General features: G+C 46.2%; 1 protein-coding gene across 1 annotated transcript in view; it reads right to left on the reverse strand.

Moving 5' to 3' along the window:
• The window catches only part of Ubr4 (ubiquitin protein ligase E3 component n-recognin 4), a 107,438-nt gene that overhangs the window by 40,988 nt on the left and 44,113 nt on the right, over positions 1-22,337 (reverse strand). Inside the window, exons 38-55 of the mRNA XM_045149409.1 lie at positions 21,877-22,007; positions 21,590-21,767; positions 21,052-21,156; positions 19,451-19,588; positions 17,898-18,072; positions 13,429-13,525; positions 12,417-12,524; positions 11,885-12,001; positions 10,821-11,030; positions 10,188-10,337; positions 8,507-8,734; positions 7,466-7,544; positions 6,756-7,001; positions 6,013-6,181; positions 5,419-5,563; positions 4,821-4,906; positions 2,007-2,094; positions 1,576-1,769 (exon numbers count right to left, since the gene is read on the reverse strand). Of these exons, the coding sequence (XP_045005344.1) occupies positions 1,576-1,769; positions 2,007-2,094; positions 4,821-4,906; positions 5,419-5,563; positions 6,013-6,181; positions 6,756-7,001; positions 7,466-7,544; positions 8,507-8,734; positions 10,188-10,337; positions 10,821-11,030; positions 11,885-12,001; positions 12,417-12,524; positions 13,429-13,525; positions 17,898-18,072; positions 19,451-19,588; positions 21,052-21,156; positions 21,590-21,767; positions 21,877-22,007 (2,644 nt within the window). The remainder of the gene's footprint in view (positions 1-1,575; positions 1,770-2,006; positions 2,095-4,820; positions 4,907-5,418; positions 5,564-6,012; positions 6,182-6,755; positions 7,002-7,465; positions 7,545-8,506; positions 8,735-10,187; positions 10,338-10,820; positions 11,031-11,884; positions 12,002-12,416; positions 12,525-13,428; positions 13,526-17,897; positions 18,073-19,450; positions 19,589-21,051; positions 21,157-21,589; positions 21,768-21,876; positions 22,008-22,337) is intronic.

A 22,337-nucleotide genomic window follows, 5' to 3' on the forward strand; every position in this document is an offset into this window, starting at 1 on the left:
GTTAAGGTATTTGCATATGAAGTCAAAGGACCCAGGTTCAATTCCTCAGGACCCATGTAAGCCAGCTGCACAAGGTTGCACATGCGTCTGGAGTTTATGTGCAGCAGCTGAAGGCCCCGGCATGCCCATTCTCACTATCTGGGCCCCCTAAAATAAATAAATTAAGTTGGGGGGAAAAACCTAGAAAGTCAAATTGATTGATGGTAAGGCCTATGTGAATGGTTACCAGCTCCACATCTCAGAGAGAAGACTTCCTGGGTAATGTGATGTAGGAGCCGTCTTCTGCCTTTTGGGGAAATGGAACTATTTCCACTCTGTGTGCAGAATAGCATACAAGCCTCAATGGATACACTGCATCAATGGCAACGCCTGAGGCCAGCACAGCTCTGTCTTTATGGATGTTGACATGATAAACTAGCCAGTGCCTCTTTGGGCCCGTCTGACACATGCCTGACACAAACACTGGGTTATTGTCGGGCATGGTGGCAAACGCCTTTAATCCCAGCACTCAGGGGGCAGAGGTAGGAGGATGGCTGTGCATTCAAGGCCACCCTGAGACTACATAGTGAATTCCAGGTCAGCCTGGGCTAGAGCAAGATCTTGCCTCAAAAAACAAAACAAAACAAACAAACAAACAAAAAATACCCCACTGGGTTACAGGGACTAAAAGACTCAACATGGACAGTGGGCAGTGTGTGCAGAAATCGAAGTTACATGCAATTGGGAAAACTCTGGAGAAATACTTCCCACTCTGTATGTAGAAGCATGGCCATTTTATCTATGAAAAACACAATTTCCCAATAAAGGCTTTCCCTAAGGTCAGACCTACTGAAGTTAAAATGAGTAAGAGAACCGGGAGGCCCCATCACCACTGCCCCTACCCTGGACAGGCTGGTAAGGAGCTTTCACAGCCCCCTTGGCACCATGTGGCTCATTTAAAGTCACCATTGCTGGGGCTAAGGAGATGACACAGAGCTGTTAGAGATGCTTGCTTGCAAGGCTTTCTGGAGCAGGGTCAATTCTCTGCCCACATACAGCTAGACATAAAAAGCAGCACAAGCACCTGGCATTTATTTACAGTGGCAAGAGACTCTGGTGTGCACATACACACATGTGTTCACAAATATATCAATCGGGCTGGAGAGATGGCTTAGCGGTCAAGCGCTTGCCTGTGAAGCCTAAGGACCCTGGTTCGAGGCTCAATTCCCCAGGACCCACGTTAGCCAGATGAACAAAAGGGCACATGCATCTGGAGTTCATTTGCAGTGGCTGAGGCCCTGGCGTGCCCGTTCTCTTCTTCCCTCCCCCTTCCCCCTCCCTCTCTCTCCCTCTGTCTTTCTCTATCACCCTCAAATAAATAAATAAAACTAAACAAAAAAATTTAAATATATTAATCACCACTGCCAATATCCTCAGGCCCTGGGCATCACTTCTGTCTCCTAGCCATGGCTGGGATGACTAAGAGGATATAATCCCTCTGGGACAGCTGTTTCGGCCCTTGTAGGACTCAAGGCTAGAAACAAATGTGAAGTCTCACAAACCTGCAACCTTGCCCCCAGTCTGAAAAGCCCTTACTTGTTCTTTAACTCCACAATGGCCTGCACAGTTCGGTTGTTATAATATAGATTGATAGTCCGCACCATCTTGGTTCGCTTCAGATCCCCAATTTTCACTGTCACTTTGCTGATGGTATGACTGCCAATGAGCTTCACAACCTGCTGTGTGGTGGTGTACCGTGTGTCCACTTTAATGGAAGACAGCTTTATATACTAGATATAAGGATACACAAAAACACAAGAGTAGTATTAGTTCATATTGCCTTCTTCCAAGTTTCTCAGTGTAACTCCGGTCCCTCCATCCATGGGATAGACTATCTACTCTAGGTAGTAAATGTGACAGGCAAGAATTTACACTACTTGGGATCAAGGCTGGAGAGGAAAATTATGCACTAATAAGCCATCTCGGGGAACAGTAAAGCCACTGAGACCCGCAAGAGTGTTACTTACACAAAATGGCACCTCGGGATTATTACACACCAGGCAGGGATCACTCTCCAGGTAATAGCCATCAAACTCCACCAGGCCAGACAGGGTACTATGGAAGAAACCAGTCCCGCATCAGGAAACCCTCATTCTAGGAAACACTGAGCTTCACAAAGAAACCATGACAAAGTCACCATCCACATCCCCCAAATACAAGGACAGCTGGCAAAGCTAACAGGCTATAAGTGATACAAGAGAAGAGCAATGACCATACTTCCTGCTCCTGAGCTCATGTTTAGCAGAGTACTAAGTGGTGCTAAAATGTGACTCACAGACAAGCCAAAGTTACATGTTATTGTATGTATATAATATCTCAATAAAGAGCCAGGCGTGGTGGTGCACGCCTTTAATCCCAGCACTCGGGAAGCAGAGGTAGGAGGATCACCGTGAGTTCGAGGCCACCCTGACACTACATAGTAAATTCCAGGTCAACCTGGACCAGAGTGAGACCCTACCTTGAAAAAAAATAATATCGCAATAAAGGTGGTTTATAAAAGTTGGAACTAACCAGGTATGGTGCAGACACCTTTAATCCCAGCATTCAGGAGGCTGAGGTCAGAAGACTGCTGTCAGTTTGAGGCTACCCTGAGACTACATAGTAAATTCTAGGTTAACCTGGGCTAGGGTGAGACCCTACCTTAAAAAAACCAAAAAAAAAATTAAAAGTTGCTACTGAGCTGGGCATGGTGGTACACACCTTTGATTCTAGCACTTGGGAGGTTGAGGTAGGAGGATCACTATGAGTTTGAGGCCAGCCTGGGCTACAGAATCAATCAGTCTGGGGTACAGTGAGAGCCTACTTCAAACAAACAAACATAAAAGGCTGCTACTGGGGCTGGGGAATTGGCTTAGTGGTTAAAGACACTTGCCTGCAAAGCCTGCCGGCCAGGGTTCAATATACCAGCCACCCACATAAAGCCAGACACATAAAATGGTACATGCATTTGGTGTTCATTTTCAATGGCAAGAAGACTTGGCATATCTATGCACTCAAATGTGCATGCAAATAAAAAAATTTTAAAGGTTGTTACTAAGCCAAGACAATAATAAACCATACTCTCTTTATAAACTTTTAATCTTGGCTCCATAGTAAGTTTGAGGACAGCCTAAGACACTAAAACCCATCTCAAACAAATAGTTGTTTATTTATTTGATACACAGAAAGAGATAAAGAAAAATGAGTAAGTATGAGTGTGCCAGGGTCTCCTGACACTGCAAACAAACTTCAACACAAAAACCACTTTGTGCATCTGGCTTATGTGAGTACTGGAGAATCAAACCCAGGCCATCAGACTTTGCAAGCAAGTGTCTTTAACTGCTGAGCCATATTTCCAGCCCAAATAGTACTTTTTAAAAATATTTATTTTATTTTATTTATTAGAGAGAAAAACGCAGATAGAGAATGGATGTGCCAGGACCTCTTGCCACTGCAAACAAACTCCAGATGCAGGCACTACCTTGTGCATCTGGCTTATGTGGGTCCTGGGGAATCGAACCTGGGTCCTTTGGTTAAACATCTTAACCTCTAAGCCATTTCTCCAGCTCCAAAATAGTAGTTTTTTATTTTTATTTCTAAAGAAATGTTTTCCTTTTTCTTCACACCTTTTATTTTTTTATTTATTTTTTTATTTGAGACAGACAGACACAGAGAGAAAGACAGATAGAGGGAGAGAGAGAATGGGCACACCAGGGCTTCCAGCCTCTGCAAACGAACTCCAGACGCATGAGCCCCCTTGTGCATCTGGCTAACGTGGGACCTGGGGAACCGAGCCTCAAACCTGGGTCCTTAGGCTTCACAGGCAAGCGCTTAACTGCTAAGCCATCTCTCCAGCCCAGTTTTTTATTTTTTTGAGCTAGAGTCTTGCTCCAGCTGAGGCTGATCTGTAATTCACTATGTAGTCTCAGAATGGCCTTGAACTTGTAGCAATTCTCCCACCTCTGCCTCCTAAGTGCTGGGATTAAAGACGTGAGCCACCACGCCTGGTCCAAATGGTAATTTTTAAAAAATATTTGATTTTTATTTATTTATTTACTTGACAGAGAAAGAGGGAGAGAGAGAGAGAGAGAAAATGGGCACTCCAGGACTTTCAGCCACAAACTCCAGACATGTGTACCCCTTGTCCATCTGGCTAATGTGGGTCCTGAGGAATTGAACCTGGGTCCTTTGGCTTTGCAGGCAAATGCTTTAACCACTAAGGCATCCCTCCAGCCCCCAGACAGTAATCTTTTATAATTTTTTTGGTTTAATTTTATTTATTTCTTTGAGAGCAACAGACAGAGAGAGAGAAAGAGGCAGACAGAGAGAGAGAGAGAGAATGGGCACGCCAGGGCTTCCAGCTACAGCAAGTGAACTCCAGACATGTGCATCCCCTTGTGCATCTGGCTACCGTGGGTCCTGGGGAATCGAGCCTCGAACAGGGGTCCTTAGGCTTCACAGGCAAGTGCTTAACTGCTAAGCCATTTCTCCAGCCCTAGACAGTAAATTTTAAAAGCTAAAAAGGAAGACATGTTTTGTAAACTTGTTTTTTCTTACTTAAGCCCTTGAAACTTGAAGCTTTCTGATATTACTGCTTACCAAATTAAATTTGGCAATTACATTTTGAGTGCCTTCCAGAGGCTAGAGCCTGGCAAATTTACAGGGGAAGGAAGTCCAAGGTCAATTAGTTGGACTTACAGCACCCAAAGAGCTTCTGGATCCATACAAGAGCTAGCAACAGGCAAATAGCTACCCCAAATGATGACTGCTCTTCAAAAAGTAGGAAGCAAAGCAGAACTCACTTGTAAATGTTGGAGTTGGGGTGGTTGGTGAGAATGTGGTTCTGAGTCCTCAGAATCTCCACCGCCTTCTGAGAATATTCCTTCAGCTGAAACAGATTCAGGAGAGATATGTTGGTTAAAGCCCAAGTCCCACCACAGAAACTCTGGACTTAAGCTATAAATACTGGACACCTCAATCCTAGTCACAACCAAAGCTGTCCTAATTCCCAGTTCTTCAATGGAGTCTGCCTCTGTAGAAGTCTCCAGAGTGCTTAGTGCCCTCAGCTCTTGTGGAGAAAGACAGCTGTGACTCTTTTGGAGACATCAAGGTGTAACTACAGTGTCACATCGCATCACATTGCAGAAGTATTTCTTGGCACATTATGGCTATCAGCAAAACCAGGAGCACTGCTTTTCCTTCCCCTCCTTGCCCTACTCCTCTCCCCTAAGCTATGTACCAGTGTGTGCTGTTCACAGGTTACCCATGTTGGAAGCATCCAGAAATATGAAGAGGGTTATCTCACTGTGGAGTCAGAAGACATGAATACCCTTTCCAGCTGTCATAATGCTCTTCACTCAAAAGAGAAAAGATTGAGAACAGTAAGTTAGCCTCTGTTACCTTCTTCTCGGTCTGTGGTGTTTTCAAGGAGAAATATCCCAGTAGATCCACGAACTGGGCAGCCTTACGACCATAAGCTGGGAGTTCTGGCCAGATGGACCACATCAGATCCAGCAGGAGCTCCTGCTGAGATTTGCTGGAGTTTCTGTAAGTAAATGACAGCTTGAGTCAGCCAGCAGCAAAAATCCCTGAAGCCCTTAAGTATTCTCATAGCCCAGGAAGTATAACACAGCTGCATATATGTCCCTTAGCTATGGGTCAAGATGGGACAGTTTGTGACTCCTGACAAGCAACCCTAGCACACATAGCACAGCTGTTTACTATCCTTGGGAGGTGAGTGATCCCACCATCCAATCTTACTCCAGAGCAGAAACTGAGCTTTCTGTAGCTCACAGCAAGTCAAGCCTGATCAGCGTGGAGATCTTTAATGCTCAGTGGACTCAGCTGGCCCAAACACCATCATGACCTGAGTGCCAATGCAGAGCTACACAGTTATCCTGCTTGAAGACCCATGCCACCTGCCAACCGGAGCCAACACTACCTGTAGACACACAGACCCATAACACTTGCCAGCCTGATCCCAGTGCTATCTACCTGTAGATATGTAGTGTCAGGCAGTGGGCCTGCCAGCGCACTGAGGAGGAATTGGACTCCAACAAGAAGCATCGCAGAAACTGAACCAAGGTTTCCTTATCGGCAAATTTGTTCAGCTGGTTCACAAGAGCTGTGCACAGCTGGTCCTCCTGGCTGCCCGAGCTCTCACCTGCAAGATCAGGGAAGGGCAGAGGGATAAAAGTCACTTAAGACATAGCAGCATGTGACCAGGTGGAAAGGAGGGGACTCTACCATTTCTACAAATTCCTACTGGATGTCTAACTTGCAAAAACATTTTTAGTTATTTACCAAAGGAAAAATGGTTCGGCCCTACCTGAGGGTAACCAGAGCTCCTTAAAGCAGAGGCAAAGAAGCCTGGCGCTAAACAAATGCAGGCACAGCAGAGGAATGTCCTCTCAAAAGTTTACTAGTAGTAGGTGCTGCTCCAGCCCTGTCCAAAGCTGACCACATAAACAACAGGGGAACACAAATCCCTGCCATAGTCCCCACCTGCCCATCACCTATCTTGAGTCTCCAAGGACTGGGCAAAGCAGGAAGGTTAAAGGGAGGGAAGGGGTTTGTTTGTCCCTTTCACCACAACTGAAAATCAGACTAGAAGTAGAGATGAGACAGTATTTGGAGAAACCAGGAGAAGGACCTTTTAGAATGTGAAATTAAATCATGGGCTCCAAGAAGCATGCACATCATTGACCTGATCACCAAGAACAGAGGGCAACTCTTACTGTCTTTCTCCTTTTCCTTTTCTTCTTTCTTGCTCTTTTTAGTAGAGGACTTGGACTGTGTCGTGGCCTGTCCAGAGCTGGCAGCCACAGGAGCCGAGGAGGATGCCGCACTGGAGGAGCCCGTGGAGGCAGCCAGGGCGGCAAGTACTTTGCTGCCACACAGAGCACAGGAGAGCAGCTGCAGCAGCACGGGGGACACCCCCTCATCCACCAGGAAGCTCACTTGCAGGAGGAAGTACAGGACCGCTGTGAGCAGAGAGGCGGCGTCAGCTGTGGGATGACTGAACTACTTACACACAAAATAGGAGTACTGGGCTACATGGCGGTGGCCGCCTTATTCCCACCAGCTTTCTTCTCCAAGTTCTCTCAGCTATGTATTGCCAGGAAGAGGTGGGAAGATCTCAAAGGAATGGAGCCCACTACAGAGAGACTGCATGCAGCACCTACTCCTGTGAGTGAGGGCATCTCTAAACTCAACTGCTGCACCAGAACCCAGTTTGACAATCAACCCTCATCACTCTGCACTTGTGTCCTGTAGTACCCCGTTTTTGACAGCCAGCTCTCATCATTCTAAGTTTTGCTAGGCAGAGTTCAGTCTCCTTGCTCATGGGACTGTCTCCAGCATCCAGCTCAGAGCTTGGCACAGATCAGGCCACTGCTGACAGTTCCTGTAGGAAAGAACAACGGCAGCCCAAGGAAGGACTGCTTACAGTCATCTTTGATGCAGAACTTCTGCCAGTTGATGGTCCGCTGGGCAGCAATCTCTGCACAGGCCTTTAAATGCTCCATCTGCAATAGAAACCAGCCACAGGAAATGAGTAATGCCACCACAAAGCCCGGATAAACACCTAGACCTACTGTGTTGCTTATCTGTCTCCCCAGCTTGGGACCACAAAGCAGTGCTCATCTTCCATGCTAGGCAGGGGTCCACTGGGATGACTGGTGAAGCTGGCAGCAGGCCCATACATGCCTGCCACTCACAGGAGCTGTCTCAGCTCTGCACCCTTCAAAGGCCCTTGTTGATAAGGATGGGGGTTAGACACATGGCTCAGTGGTCAAAGATGCTTGCTTGTTTGTAAGGAAGCTTCAGGCTACTTAATAAAGCAGATAGATAGGTCACTCCCTGAGAAACTGCCACCCACTGTACTACAAGGATCACAAGGACATTAATGAAGAAAGCAGGTAGTCCTGACTTTTGAGATGCTGAAAGGCAAAAGATTGCATTTATTGCCTGGTACAGCTTCTCTTTAGGCAGAAATGTGTTCATTTTTCTACCCTCCATTCCTTCTTTAGTAAATTTAAAAAAAAATACGAGAGAAAGTGAGAGAGAGAATGAGTATTTACGGGAGTGTCAGGGCCTCTAGTCATCACATAAGAACTCCAGATACATGTTCCACTTTGTGCATCTAGTTTTATGTGGGTACTGGGGAATTACACCTGGGCTGGCCGGCTTTGTAAGCAAATGCCATTAACCACTGAGCCAGCTCCCTAGCCCCCTCCTTTAGTAAATAAGGACAAAAACCAGAGGTGCATCAATTTCAAGCTGATCTTTTCTACTACATGAGCCAATGAGACTGGTGAGATGCTCAAGCCACCAACCTTAACGCTATCCACACCAGGCACAGCACCTCCAAAGCCAGTGATCCACCCAAGCTCTTCTCCAGTTACAGTATTCTTGAATAGTTAAAAGCCCTGTGGTTTGTTCCCTGGCTAAATCTCATCGTGTACCCACTCCCAGCCCTTGTACACACCAGGCTGATGAGTGTGTCATACTGCAAGGCAGAGCCAGAGCTGGCTGTCACCACACTGGCCCGGAGAAAGATGCCCTGCTCCTCCAGCAGCTTCTTGATCCCGCGCACATGAGAGTCCAAGGTGTGCAAATCTCGGAGCTGGCGGTATTTCTCCTTTGACCCACAGATGAAGAGCAAAAGTTTGCGGACTTGACGGCGCACAAATGGCGTCTGCTGGATCATGAGGTACTTGAGGGGTAAACAACACAGAGTCAATCCTGACTGCGCACACAGCTGTGGCTACAAAACCCTCCTTGAAAAATTTATTTAAGCTGGGCATGGTGGCACACATCTTTAATCCCAGCACTTGGGAGGCAGAGGTAGGAGGATCACCATGAGTTTGAGGCCACACTGAGACTACATAGTGAATTCCAGGTCAGCCTGGGCTAGAGTGAGACCCTACCTTGAAAAACAAAACAAACAAAAATATGCACGTGTTGGGGACAGGGTGGAAATCAGGACCTCTTGCCACTACAAATGAATGTCAGATGACTGTGCCACATTGTGCATACAGTTTATGTGGGTAGCTGGGGAATTGAACCCTGGCCAGCAGACTTTCCAAGAAATCACCTTTAACTGCTAAGCCAATATCCCAGTCCCACACCCTGGTTTTTAATATTACAAAGTAAGCCACAGCCAACAGTGGGGGAGTGGTTATAGGACCCCTACAGAGGGAGGACAAGTGTCTTACGCGGAATCCTTAGTGCCCACATGTAACTACCCACACTCTTTATAGTCATCTCTAGATTGCTTACAAGACTAACACAATGAGAATGCTTTGAACAGTCACCCTGCACGGCTCAGAGTATACTGACAAGCATCAATACTCCTCTTCCTTTACTCAAATGTTCAAGAATCTAGGAGGAAGCTGGCCTCCATGCCAGGATTTGGAGTCGTTTTTGCAGATGAAAGAGCTGGAAAGGTATGGCTATACAAGATTAAAAAGTCATCTAAATTCTTCTTCCCAGAGGTAATCGTAGGTTGCTGGGCTGGGTTGCCATGTCTCTGCTCCAAACCCTTTCCACCTCATGGACTGTACTGGCTCTTTACCACTGGCACCCTCTTCCTTAGCTTTTGGCAGTGAGAAAAACAGGAGGGAAATTGAAGGCAGGACACACAGTTCACTCCCTGATGCCTAAAACCCACTCACAGCCTTTTACAGAGCAGTGACAGTCAACTCTAGGCAGTAGCTTCTTTTGGTATCCCTTCCCCAGAGAGCTGTGGCCCAGATCCTGGACCTGTCTGCTTCCTGCGAGGGCTACCAGTAGGTTCTCTGTGCCTCAGTGTTCCCTTTGACTCTTTGGTTCTTAACTGGCTGTTCCAATAACCTTCACTGAATCTCTTCATGAAGACAACTAATGACCTTTGTGTCTTCCTGACAGAGCCCAGAGGATGGAATTGGTCACCACCACCCAAAGGGAAGTTACACATACAGCCACAAACTACAGCCAGTGGCTGTGTCAAAATACACCTTCCATAGTCTCACTACACAGCAGATTTAGAAAGGGCATGACCGGGGCCTAAGTGAGTGGGAGGGCTCTGCTAGGGGACAAGGAGTGAGGATTAGGAAGAAAGCAGCCTACAAAGAGAACAGAAGAGGTGTCCTGTGCCAGGTCAGGGCATCATTCAGGTCTTCACTCACCTCGGAGAGAAAGTAGAACCATGAGTGATCAAAAACAGGAGGAGGAATCCGAGAACTGGTGTCGGCAATCTTTTTGATTTGGTAGGGAAGCCTCAGCACCATCTCTGTGAGAAGTTGAGTATAGGCCTCAAACACATCAGCAGCATGGCCCTGAGGAGACATCCACATGACTGCTCAGTAAGCAGTAAGCAGTCTATATGTTGGAATCCATGAAGGCCCCACTCAAAGATGAAGTCATGCTTACTGACGACATAGCTTACAAACCCAGATGACCCCTAGCTCCTGGAGACACCTTAGTTCATGTAATGGTTACACTGTACACACAAAGCACACTATCCTTCTGTGGTTTGTGACCCTAGGTCAATTGTTTTCTGCTTACACAAAAGCTGGAGCCATACCAGAAAGAAAGAAAAAAAAAAAAAAAAGGAAACCCTGAAAAGTGGAAGTGGCCAAGAAAGCCAGACCTTCTGAGTATTTTCTCTGTAACAAGAAATATTTAAGTACACCAAGTAGGTCAGATTCACTGAACTCGGACAAGATTCTGAGTCCAAACCACACAACCAGGCAGGGAAAACTGAGAGATTTGAGAATAGAAGAACAACAGGAGGGAGGAGAGCTGGGAGTGTTTCTCACCTTCACATACTGGCGGAGAAAAAATGGGCTCATATCGGGTGGAGATGAAGTCGTATGTGGCTTTAGCAACTGGCTGGTAGCCACAGGCTCCTCATCATTCTGTTGACTCTTCCAATAGTCCAGCAGCGATTTGAGCACGTGCAAGCAATAGTCCACAGCCCCTGAGCTCAGCAGAGCTGCTGCCGTGGCACTGGAGATGAGGGAAGATGACTGCATGGGAGAAAATACACATCAAGAAGACAAGTATGTCTTGTAAAAACTGCAAAACAGGGTCAGGTGGTAAGAGGAAGAAACATACAGTCTTAGGCCATGAGTTATCAGTCTGGTGCTTTTCGAGTTGCCAGCTCTTTCCAACAACAAATACCAGTCCTCCACCTAACCTCCTGCCATGATCACCTTTCCCCCTGGAGGGGTGGGCTCTCTCTTTTCCCTGGGGCAATGGAAAAGGCCATGTGCAGGAGAGCAAACATTCCACTGTGGTCTTTGGCAATATCCTCCACCCAGTAGGGGCTCTTCCAAAGAACCGCTTCCCAGGGAGATGGGGTGAGTGTGATCACATGCATAAAAAGCAGGAGCAAAGCTACTGTAAATAAGACCATTAGGAGAGCCTTGCAAATCCAGCAAACCCCACAGCTCATAAGCTCATTAAGATTGGATGCAGTTCAGCCTCAATTTCTACCTTCTCCGCTTTGTGCTAATCTCCTTTCACCACACACCCTTTGCTTTCTCTCTGCTTTATTACCATACCTTATAGCAACAGACACTAGGAGAATCCTCTTAGCCACTCTGTGCCTTGCAGAACAGGCCCTTGCTTTTTTAATAATGGAACTTCCAAACCCTTTAACCCCTCCATTGGAGAGATTGCTGGTAAAGACCAGAGCTTGGAAGGGATTCTGAAAAAGGCCGAAGTTCTGTTCCTGGAGAGGGGACAGCTTAGACTCTGACTCCCCTCAGGTGACAACGGCCTTATTCTAAGAGAGGACTACCACCTCTGCCCTTGGCTCTGCACTAGCCAGGCAATCCCCTTACCTTCCCCAAACCCATTAAGCTCAAAGCACAAATACCTCACAGATGGAAGACTTGGATCCAGACTTGGTGCGGGACATGAAGACACTTAGCAGTCTCATTACAACCAGATGGACTTCATTCAAGGCACTGCGCTCGTTCTTCTTGGAGACATCCTGAAGGCAGCAGCAGACAGAAGCCCCAATGCCCACAAGTCCTTTGAGCCTGAGGCCAAGCCTGAACACACTGTATCAACCCTAAAGGTTTCTTGGATGCCATGAGAGAAAGCAAGTTCAAGTGCACCCAGGAACTATACTTGGGGTACTTGGGGCCTGCTATACTCAGAGGCTAGAGTAAGATAAAAAGACTAATTGAATCTTTCTAAGTCACTGAGCGACAAAAGGTCCATGAGGACAGGAACTCTGCCCTGCTTGTCATTTATGCTCAGGAACCAAGACTATGCCACAGTAGGCACTACACTCACTGTTGAGTCCACAGAACTGGAGCCCTGCAGCAAGGGAAGTTGCCCCAAGAAAGAAAGGAGAAGCCCAGGAGGACCCCACTTCTCACTTAGAGACACACAAGCTTTACCTTTTTGTCCATGCCCAGTTCAGCAATAAGCTGGGAGAGCAGGTTGTCCAGGGCTCCTTTGTCTTTCTCGTCTTCTCCATCTAGATCTGTAGTAAGCATCAGAATGACCTAGAAGGCAAAGAGAGAGGAAGATATATGAAAGCCAATTTTCTAAAGAAGGCTAGTTCCAAACATGGCATTTATGAAGAAATTCCAATCTTAAGGACTTCTCTGTCAATCATACTTGTAATGTATTAAGACATTCAAAATTCTAGGTTTCCCCAAGTTTAAGTGTCTTGAGTCTTTAAGGATCAAATTCTAGTATATGTTATCTTTGGTTGGCATCACTGAAAAGGCTTTGCAAAAACTTGGCAAAAATAGTTTTATATTAATGATATTCAACCAAAGTGGCTTGAGCCAAGGCATTGTGCTAAGCAAAGAATTAAAAAGTTTTACCTCCAAGAACACCAGCTGGTGAAGAAAAGTAATTAGACCACATTCTACTGCTTCAGGCACATCAAGAAAGAATAAAACTTCAAGTCTCAGGAGTTGGCTTTTGTTCCTGCCTGTGTCAATTATCTAGCTGGATGATGCTGGGCATTTAAAAACAAATTCTCTGGGGCTGGAGAGATGCCTTGGCAGTTAAGTCGCTTGCCAGTGAAGGCTAAGGCCAGGTTGGATTCCCCAGGACCCATGTAAGCCATATGCACAAGGTGGTGTGTGTGTCTGGAGTTCATTTGCAGAGCCTAGAGGCCCTGATATGCTCATTCTTTCTCACTCACACACACTCTCTCTCATATCTATCTGCCTCTTTCTCTCAGTCTCAAATAAATGCATAAATAAAATATTTTTTTAAAATTCTCTGACCCTTAGCTTATATATATATAACCTGAAGGATTGCAACCTGTACTCCAAACTGCACTCCATCCTTCTGTGACCTAACACCAAGCCTTTAGAGTCCTCTTAAAGAGAAGGGCACTACCCACGGATGACCCAACTATAATATGGTTTACCTAGGAGAAGTGAGGGGTACCTGCATGTATGGGATGGCTCGGACACCTCCAACATTTCGCAACTGGGGCAGGGTCTGTAGTAATCTCTCCAGCAGCATCAGACGGACCATGTGTAGCCTACAAGGCCAAGGAAAATACATGGAACATGAGCTAGAACATGAACAAGAGCCAGCTAAATTCAGTTCCTTCCTCCTGCCACCAAGGTCAATAAGGATCTGGATACTAAGGACTAGTCTTGGCATTAAGAAAGCTCCTAGCCACATGTGGCAGCACACGCCTTTAATCCCAGCATTTGGGAGGCAGAGGTAGGAGGAACGCTGCGAGTTCACAAGGCCAGCCCAAAACTCCATAGTGAATTCCAGGTCAGCCTGGGCTAGGGCGAGACCCTACCTCAAAAAGAAAAAAGTCCCCCGGAAACCCCCCACCCCGCAATGCTTCAGGATTTTAGACCAGAATGGTGGCACACACCTTTAATCCCAGCACACCTGAGCCCTTATGAGGCAGAAGTAGAAGGATCACTGTGAGTTCAAGGCCAGTCTAGGACTACAGAGTGAGTTCCAGGTCAGCCTGGGCTAGAGTGAGACACGACCTCAAGGGGAAAAAATGAAAGAAAGAAGCTGGGTGTGGTGGCGCACGCTTTAATCCCAGCACTCGGGAGGCAAAAATAGGAGGATTGCCATGAGTTCAAGGCCACCCTGAGACTACATAGTGAATTCCAAGTCACTCTGGGCTAGAGTAAAACTCTACCTCGAAAAAAAAAAAAAAAATTGACTGGAATCAAAGTCAAAAAATAAGAGTAATATGGATGTGCATGCTGAAGTACACTGTATACTTGTATGAAAATGTCCTTGTGTAATTCCATATCATGTTCAATGAATAAACACCAATGAAAATAAATGTAAAAAAAAAAAAAGAAAGAAAGAAAGCAATAATGAACTCAGTTTTCAGAAATTAAGAAGTCAAAGACTAAACACAAGTAGAACCCCTGGAAGTAAACAGAGCCCCAAGACTGACTTCAAGGCATTTATAAGGCCAGGGTGAAGACATCTTAAGCCTATGGTTTCTAGGACCTCACAGGGTGTCTGGAATGTGGGACTCACACGTAACAGCCACAGAAGCAATTGGGAGTGGTGGCACCCACCTGTCTAAAAGTTTAGGAGGCTAAGGCAGGAGATTAACATTTCAAAAGCTAGCCTGAGCTATGTACAACACAGTGAGACCCTGTTTCAAAACAAACAACAACCAAAGACAAACAAAAAACTACAATACAACCACCACAGGAGGAGGCACCTTAGGTTTAAAAGTGAGCAGTGACAGGGCTGTAGAGATTGCTCAATGGTTAAAGGGACTTGCTTGCAAAGCATGCCAGCCTGGGTTCATTTGCAGTGGCTAGAGGCCCTGGTGCATGCATGTACACACGAGTGTGCACACACAGATACACACAAATAATATTAAAAAACAAAGGCAGTGGCTAGAGAGACGGCTTGACAGGTACGGCGTTTGCCTATGAAGCCTAAGGACCCAGGTTCAATTCCCTAGTACCCATCTAAGCCAGATACATAAGGTGGACATGCGTTCGTTTGCAATGGCTAAAAGACCTGGGTGTGCCCATTCTCTCTCTCTATCTGCTTCTTTCTCTCAAAAAAAAAAAAAAAAGTTATCTTACAAAATAAACAGTAACAGATTACTTACCCTCATATATATAACTTAATCCCATTCAGAGCCTAAAACAAATACTAAGTAATTCATAGCCAGGTGTGGCAGGGAGGCAGAGGTGGGAGAATCTCCATGAGCTCAAGGCCACCCTGAGACTACATAGTGAATTCCAGGTCAGCCTGGGCTAGAGTGAAATCCTACTTTAAAAAAAAAAAAAAAAGGAAAGAAGGAAAGGAAGGAAGGAAAGATTAGCCAATTCCAACACAGATACTGAGAGAAGAGGAGGAGGGATGCTGAGAACAGTCTGCTTTATACTTTTCAGCAGGGTTGGAGGGGAGCTTCATATTATACTGGGCACATGCTCTGCCTGCTGTTAAGATACATATTCACTTTTCTTCTTTTCCTTTTTATTTATTTTATTTTATTTTTTGGTTTATCAAGGCAGAGTCTCACTCTAGCCCAGGCTGACCTGGAATTCACTATGTAGTTTTAGGCTGGCCTCAAATTCACACTGATCTTCCTACCTCTGCCTCCTGAGTGCTGGGATTAAAGGTGTGCGCCACCAAGACCAGCCATATTCACTTTTCTACTGGTTTCATACTATTTGTTTTCCACTGAACAAGTATTTACCAACCCTGAGATATGAAAATATTTCATATTAAAATATTCAAAAATTGATTAGGCATTACTTTTTAAAGTTTCTATCTATAGTTCTCTCTTAAATAAATTAAGAAAAATGTTTTTTAAGATACACTAACCTACACACTAAAAATTCCCAGACAGCTAAGCAAAATACAGAGAAAACCATCCTATGTACTTGCGTAACATATACCAGGCCTTGGGTTTTATCCCTAGTGCCCACCCCACAAAAATATAACCCCAATTTTATCTGATACAACAAAGTTAACCTAGAAAATCTCATTAAGGAAAAAAAAAAATCCCTACAAAACCAAACAAACTCCATCAAAACATCATCAGGTGCTGGGCGTGGTGGTGCACACCTTTAATCCCAGCACTTGGGAAGCCGAGGTAGGAGGAATGCCGTGAGTTCGAGGTCACCCTGAGACTCCATAGTGAATTCCAGGTTAGCCTGAGCTTGAGTGAGACCCTATCTCGAAAACAAACAAACAAACAAAAAAAAACATCATCAGGGTCTGGAGAGATGGCTCAAGATGGCCTTGCCTGCAAAGCCTAACAACCCAAGTTTGATTCCACAGCTCCCATGTAAAACCAGATGCGCAAAGTGGTGCATACATCTGGAGTCCATTTGCAGTGTCTGGAGGCCCTGGTGCACCCATTCTCTGTCTGTCTCAGTTCTCTCTCTGCTTGGAAACAAATAATAAAAATATTTTTAAAAACATCATCATCAGAGAGAAATGACATCCGCATCTGCTAAGAGAACTGAAGTCACCTTCCTCCAACAGATGGTGCATGCAATTGAAGTTTGAAGTGGTAGGATACAGGTGTGGGAGACACTCACTGACACCCTGCGACAGTCTCCACTATCTGACTGTTTCAGTGGTTTTTTGTTTGTTTGTTTGTTTTTTGGGTTTTTTTTTTTTTTTTGCTTTGTTTTGTTTTTCCCTTTATGACAGAAATCATTCAGTTCAAAAGGCTGACAGTTATTTTAGCTTTAAGGCAATCATCTCTGACTTCCAGAATGAACAGTGCATCACAACTGTTTTGTTTAGGCTTTTCATTGTTGGGATTGCTCTACTCTTGAGCTACACAAATCCCCAACCCCACAAATGTTACTCTGAAGTTTTCTTCCTCCTCTTCCATTTCTAGTCACCCTCTGGCTAAGAATGCACTCTCTCCTTCAATCTAGTACCAAGGTAGGTAAGAGCTGATAGATCACTTTCAACTTCACCATTGTTATTTCTAGATTATATCCCTCCTTTACCTTCTCTACACCTGCACAAGAAGCTACTTTTATCTTCCTTCCTTCCTTCCTTTTTTTTCTCTAGTCCAGGCTGACCTGGAATTCACTATGTAGTCTCAGGGTGACCTCAAACTCATGACGATCCTCATACCTTTGCCTCCTGAGTGCTGGGATTAAAGGCATGTGCCACCACAGCTGGCTAGTTCTATATTTCTGACACTACATTCCTAATAACTCAGTGTTGAACCTCAAACAGAGCCATTTATAAAAGACATTACATAATAAGCTTATGGGTAACAATGAAACAAAATAGGTTTTACTAAGGAAAATTCATGTCTATTTGTATGTATATGTATGAGATGTACATGCATGTGTATATGTGTGCACATGGAGGCCAGAGGTCAATATTGCCTGTCTTCCTCAATTGCTCTCTAACTAATTTTTTTCAAGACAGTGTCCTTCACTAAACCTGGAAATCACAGATTCAGCTAGACAAGCTAGTGAGCAAGCCTCAGGAACCCTCCTGTCGTCTCCCAGCACTGGGATTACAGGTGGACAATGCCACTCTCAGTTTTTATATAGATGCTGTGGATCTCAATTCAGGTCCTCACTTACCCACTGAGCCATCTGCCCAGCCTGAAAGTTCATGTGTTAATGAAGACCACTTTGGAGTTATTAAAGGGATTTAGGGAACCTTCAGAGAAAGACCACTTTCTACTCCCCACAGAACTAATGTCATACACAACCACTCCAACAGAGAAAGCAGGTCTGCCCTTGGCTGTGACTCTGTCACAGATAACAGAGTGGGCTCTCATAGCATGCTGGAATCCAGTATCCTCTGGGTCAGTAATGGCTGGAGAAATCTTGTGGTTCTCATTTCCTTTACTCTTCAGAACACTTATCACCACACTGACAAGCAGGCCTGGCGACAGTGACAGGGTGGATCCTGACCTGTTGCTAGTGTGGACGTCTCCTTCGGCCTCCCCTTCGCCTTCTCCCTCAGAGCCATCTCCCTCCTGATGCCCAGTGGTGGTGCTGATGGCTCCTGTGCTCGAGCTGACACTCCCTGGTCCAGCCGGGTGTCCTTCAGCTGTGGCATCGCCGTAAGCACTGCTTCGACCAGACACTATAAAAAAAACCATTTAAAAAGTACACATCAGCCGGGCATGGCGGTGCACACCTTTAATCCCAGCACTCGGAGGAAGAGGTAGGAGGATTGCTGTGAGTTCAAAGCCAGCCTGAAACTACATAGTAAATTCCGGGTCAGCCTGGGCTAGAATGAGACCCTACCTCAAAAAACCAAAATAAAATAAAATAAATAAAAATAAAAAGCACACATCAACTCCAAATCAAGATGGACCCCAAAGTACTGTTCTGTCAGCAAAGACTGGAAGAAATCTGGCAGTTTTAAATATGGTTTTCGGTTATGTGAAGCCAAAGCAGGATTCAGTGTGATCCTGGTCCCCTAACACCAGGCTCCATCACTTTCAGCAACCACTCACCCTCCACTACATCCATTGTCTCCTCCCACAACACCAACCTTAATCTCAACAACATACTTCTAGCACATGTCAATCTAGAAATGACCAGCTACTCTTCACTGTGACCATAAAAATTTTTCACCAGGCTGGAGAGATGGCTTAGCAGTTAGGGCACTTGCCTGCAAAGCCAAAGGACCCAGGTTCAATTCCCCAGAACCCACATAAGCCAGATGCACAAGGTAATGCATACGTCTAGAGTTTGTTTGCAGCAGCTAAATGCCCTGGCGCACTCATATTCTCTCTTTCTCTCCCTCTTTCTCATATAAATAAATAAAATTAATTAATTAATTTAAAAAAATAAGGAGTTTCCTCCCTAGATGTGTTTTTTAAAAAAATTCTTCTTGCCGGGCATGGTGGCATATGCCTTTAATCCCAGCACTCAGGAGGCAGATGTAGGATTGCTGTGAGTTCAAGGCCACCCTGAGACTACATAGTGAATTCCAGGTCAGCCTGGGCTAGAGTGAAACCCTATCTTGACCAAAAAAAAAAAAAAAAAATTCTTAACAGCTAATTTTTAATTACAATCTAAATTACAAGGTCAATCCAATGGTTTTGTCATGCTACCTCATTCTAGAGGCCTCACCTTCTCAGATTGTATGTGTGTGGGAGGGAAGGGACTTGCTCTATCAACACATCAACTCACCAACAGGTAAGCCTAACAGTACATTTCCCCAGTAGATAAAGAGCAAAACTGTACAGATAATGAGCTTCAAGGTCACACAACTTGAGACTATCTATGTCGCTCTTTCCTTCAACTACCCGACAATTAAAAGACGCCTGTAAAATATTTCAGTATTAACCCACTGAGCTTCATTCAGCTCTTATCACAGGACATCTGAAATGCTACCAGATATTCAGCGAGTTCCCATCCTCTCCATCAAGAGTAGTCCCAGGACCCAGGCAGGGATTCCTGTCTTATCCTCCACCCCTGCCCAAAGGGTCCAGGATGCCCAGGCACTTTACCACTGTGCTCGCCAGCCACTGAGTCCACCGCGCTTCCCCCGCTCTCTGAGCCCACACTGCCACCATGGTCGGCAGGAGAGGTCCGCAGCGTGGAGCCATCTGTCGCCGCGGTGCTGCCCTCATCATCTGAGGCTGGAGCTGAGAGAGTAACGAGAGCTGTTACAGGTACAAACCCCTCCTGGGGTGAAAGCATCAAAGCACAAGGTGCAGAACACGGTGAGGCTAGATACCCTGCGGGCAGAGGAGAAAGGGAAAGATGCACTCTGCCGGGCAACCGCCCACAGGAATGAACACAGTACACTGTGTACTGCAAACAGGACTGACAGAGCGAAAGCCCAGTCCACTGGGCATTTCCCTCGCTGCCACGGTACATGCAGATCCACTGAGAATCTGAGACATGGACAGTTCCTAGCCAAATGCTTCATGGTCACCCTTGTTCAGGTGTTACTGACACCTACTGAGATCTGAAGCCAGCATTGCCATCAGGGCATAGGAGTCTTGAGTTTTAATGAGATTTACTTTGAAACCCATTTGCACGCATAGGAAATCGCCCATGAGCTCTCAAATTGACTTTTCATTTGCTGTTGTTTTTGTTTGGTTGATTGTCTGTTTTAAAATCAAATGGTCCGGAGGGGAGCTCACTGGAAAATTTCTCATCTCTTAATCACCCTCATCAGGTGCTAATTACAAAGCAAGGAAATTCCCCAGAGACAGCCACAGCATCCAGGATCAGGGCTGAGCTGAGACAGGAGGAAAATGCTGGATGAGATAAACAGGGGAGGAAAGCCAAGACAGCCCCAGAGCATGGTATGAACATGACCTTCACAAGGTGACAGAGACCTCAAAGCCTGAGATGATGCCACTGCGCAACCTCAAGAGAGCAACATGCCAAAGCAGCAGGTGGGGACAGCCACTTTTGCCCCCTTCCTGTCTCTCCAGGGCACACCTCCCAGAAGTATGAATCAACCCTTCAATTTCTCAGGGGCTGGAATTCTAGGAGGTTCTCAGGTGTGCCATTACCCACTTCTTGGACCAACTCTCTATTCAGAAATTTGTTTCTTATCAGACTAGCAAAGAGACTCAAAGCAAAAAACAAAGCAAGTTTTTTATGAATATTAGTTGGCCATAGCATGCTACACTAGTGTCTCAGCTCACTGCTGGCTAGCTATTCTGCCTTAGAACTCTGAAGTATAACCCAGCTGCTTGCAGCTTCACTTTGATTTGCAAATGAAAAGAAAAATCTAAAAGGTCTGAACTCCTGTCTCCCTTTTAATCCTGTCTAACATGGCAGGCCTCCGACAAAGATTGCTGCAGCCCTAACATTAGCCCTATGGCTCAGCAACCTCCAAGCTGAGCCACTCCATGAATGCTGCTAAGGAACCAGCCAAGCCAGGCGGCATGCACAGTATGCGAAGCGGAGCCACAAGTGCCAGGGCCACGCTGCAGCAGAACGCCTTTGGTGCGCGTCACTACAGCCGTGGCAGGAGCAGGAAATCCAGGATGGCCTGTCAACGCAGCTGCCCATTACACTCTCACAGCACTGGAAACAAGGCTGCAGGGTCCTGTGGCCCTGAGCCAAGCTCCTGGCTGTGGACAGTTACCTGATGCTGTGGTGTCAGAGAGGGTTCCTGCGTCCAGAGAGGAAGAGCTGGGTGCCTGGCCGGACAGCCCCAGGCTCTGCAGGCCCAGGGCACTGCTGCTGCTGCCTGGGAAACAAGTGGAGAGTGAGCACAGCATCCCCGTGAGCCCTGTCAACAGTGCTGGTGCAGCCACCTGCTGCCCTCAGGGTCTCAACACCAGCATGTGACCTCTGGCCTAAAGGACAATTAACAGCCACTGCTGTCCACCCACCAAGTTCACAGAGGCTGAAGTGCTTTCTTCAGTCAGGAAGGACAGAGGTCTGAGTAATCGAACAGGTTCATGAAGAAACCATCCAAGAAACCAAACTAGAAGACACTACAAAACTGGCATGTAGCCTGGAAACGTCACTCTCCACCTGCACCTCTGAACAGCTCTCACCCAGATCAACCTCTCCCCAATTCTGCTCTGGGGACAGGCTGAGTCAGCTGGTATCAGTAACTGCCAAGCTCTTTTCTGTTTAAGGCCAGTGGGAGGCTGCACTCTGGCATCGCCATCTACCTTGTTGGTCCTGCTGTAGGCTCAGGGCAATGGCTAGTTCAACCATAGTCTCGTCATCTGCATCAGGCGGGATGTCCAGCATGGGGGGAAAGCCCTCTGCGCCTGCCAGCAGGGCCTCCAGGGGAGAGGGGTTACCATTGTTGACACTTTCAGCTGTCTCCAGGACCATTGACTCGGACTGCAGAGAGAAAGCTCTGTCAGTGTCCACAGGCCTCATGATGTTAAGAGACCCACTGAGTAGGAGCTAGAGGGCTGGATGCTCCTCCCTCTCCTGATGCCAAACTCACCACCATCTCAAAATCTCCATGGTCCACCTCACTCTGTTCCTGGCTTTCCTGACGGATGTGACCACCATCAGGGATCCCTGATGACTGCATTTTCTCATCTGCATCATCATCGTCATCATCGTCCTTGTCTCCTGAGTCAAAGAAACCCCAGTCACCTGAAGGTGTTTGTTACTTCTTCCCTTCACATGTAATGTGACATGTCCCACAACAACGTTGCCCAAGACAAGCCAGCAGTCAGCACCCTGCACTTCTGAGGTAAAACTCCTGGGCCTGATGCCTGGAGGCCTGGTTCTCTTGCTTCTTGTACCTAACAGTATCTGGGGAAATGGCAGTTAGGAAAAAGTGACAACTTGCACCTTGTCCCCTACAGAATAGCCTTGGAGTTCACAGAGGATTAAAACAACCCAAAGGATTCCAAAGGTGTTTCCATAAATCAGAAGTCTAAGGACAGTAGGCTTCCA

This window comes from Jaculus jaculus, chromosome 5 (genome assembly GCF_020740685.1).
Source record: "Jaculus jaculus isolate mJacJac1 chromosome 5, mJacJac1.mat.Y.cur, whole genome shotgun sequence".
Classification (NCBI taxonomy): Eukaryota; Metazoa; Chordata; class Mammalia; order Rodentia; family Dipodidae; genus Jaculus; species Jaculus jaculus.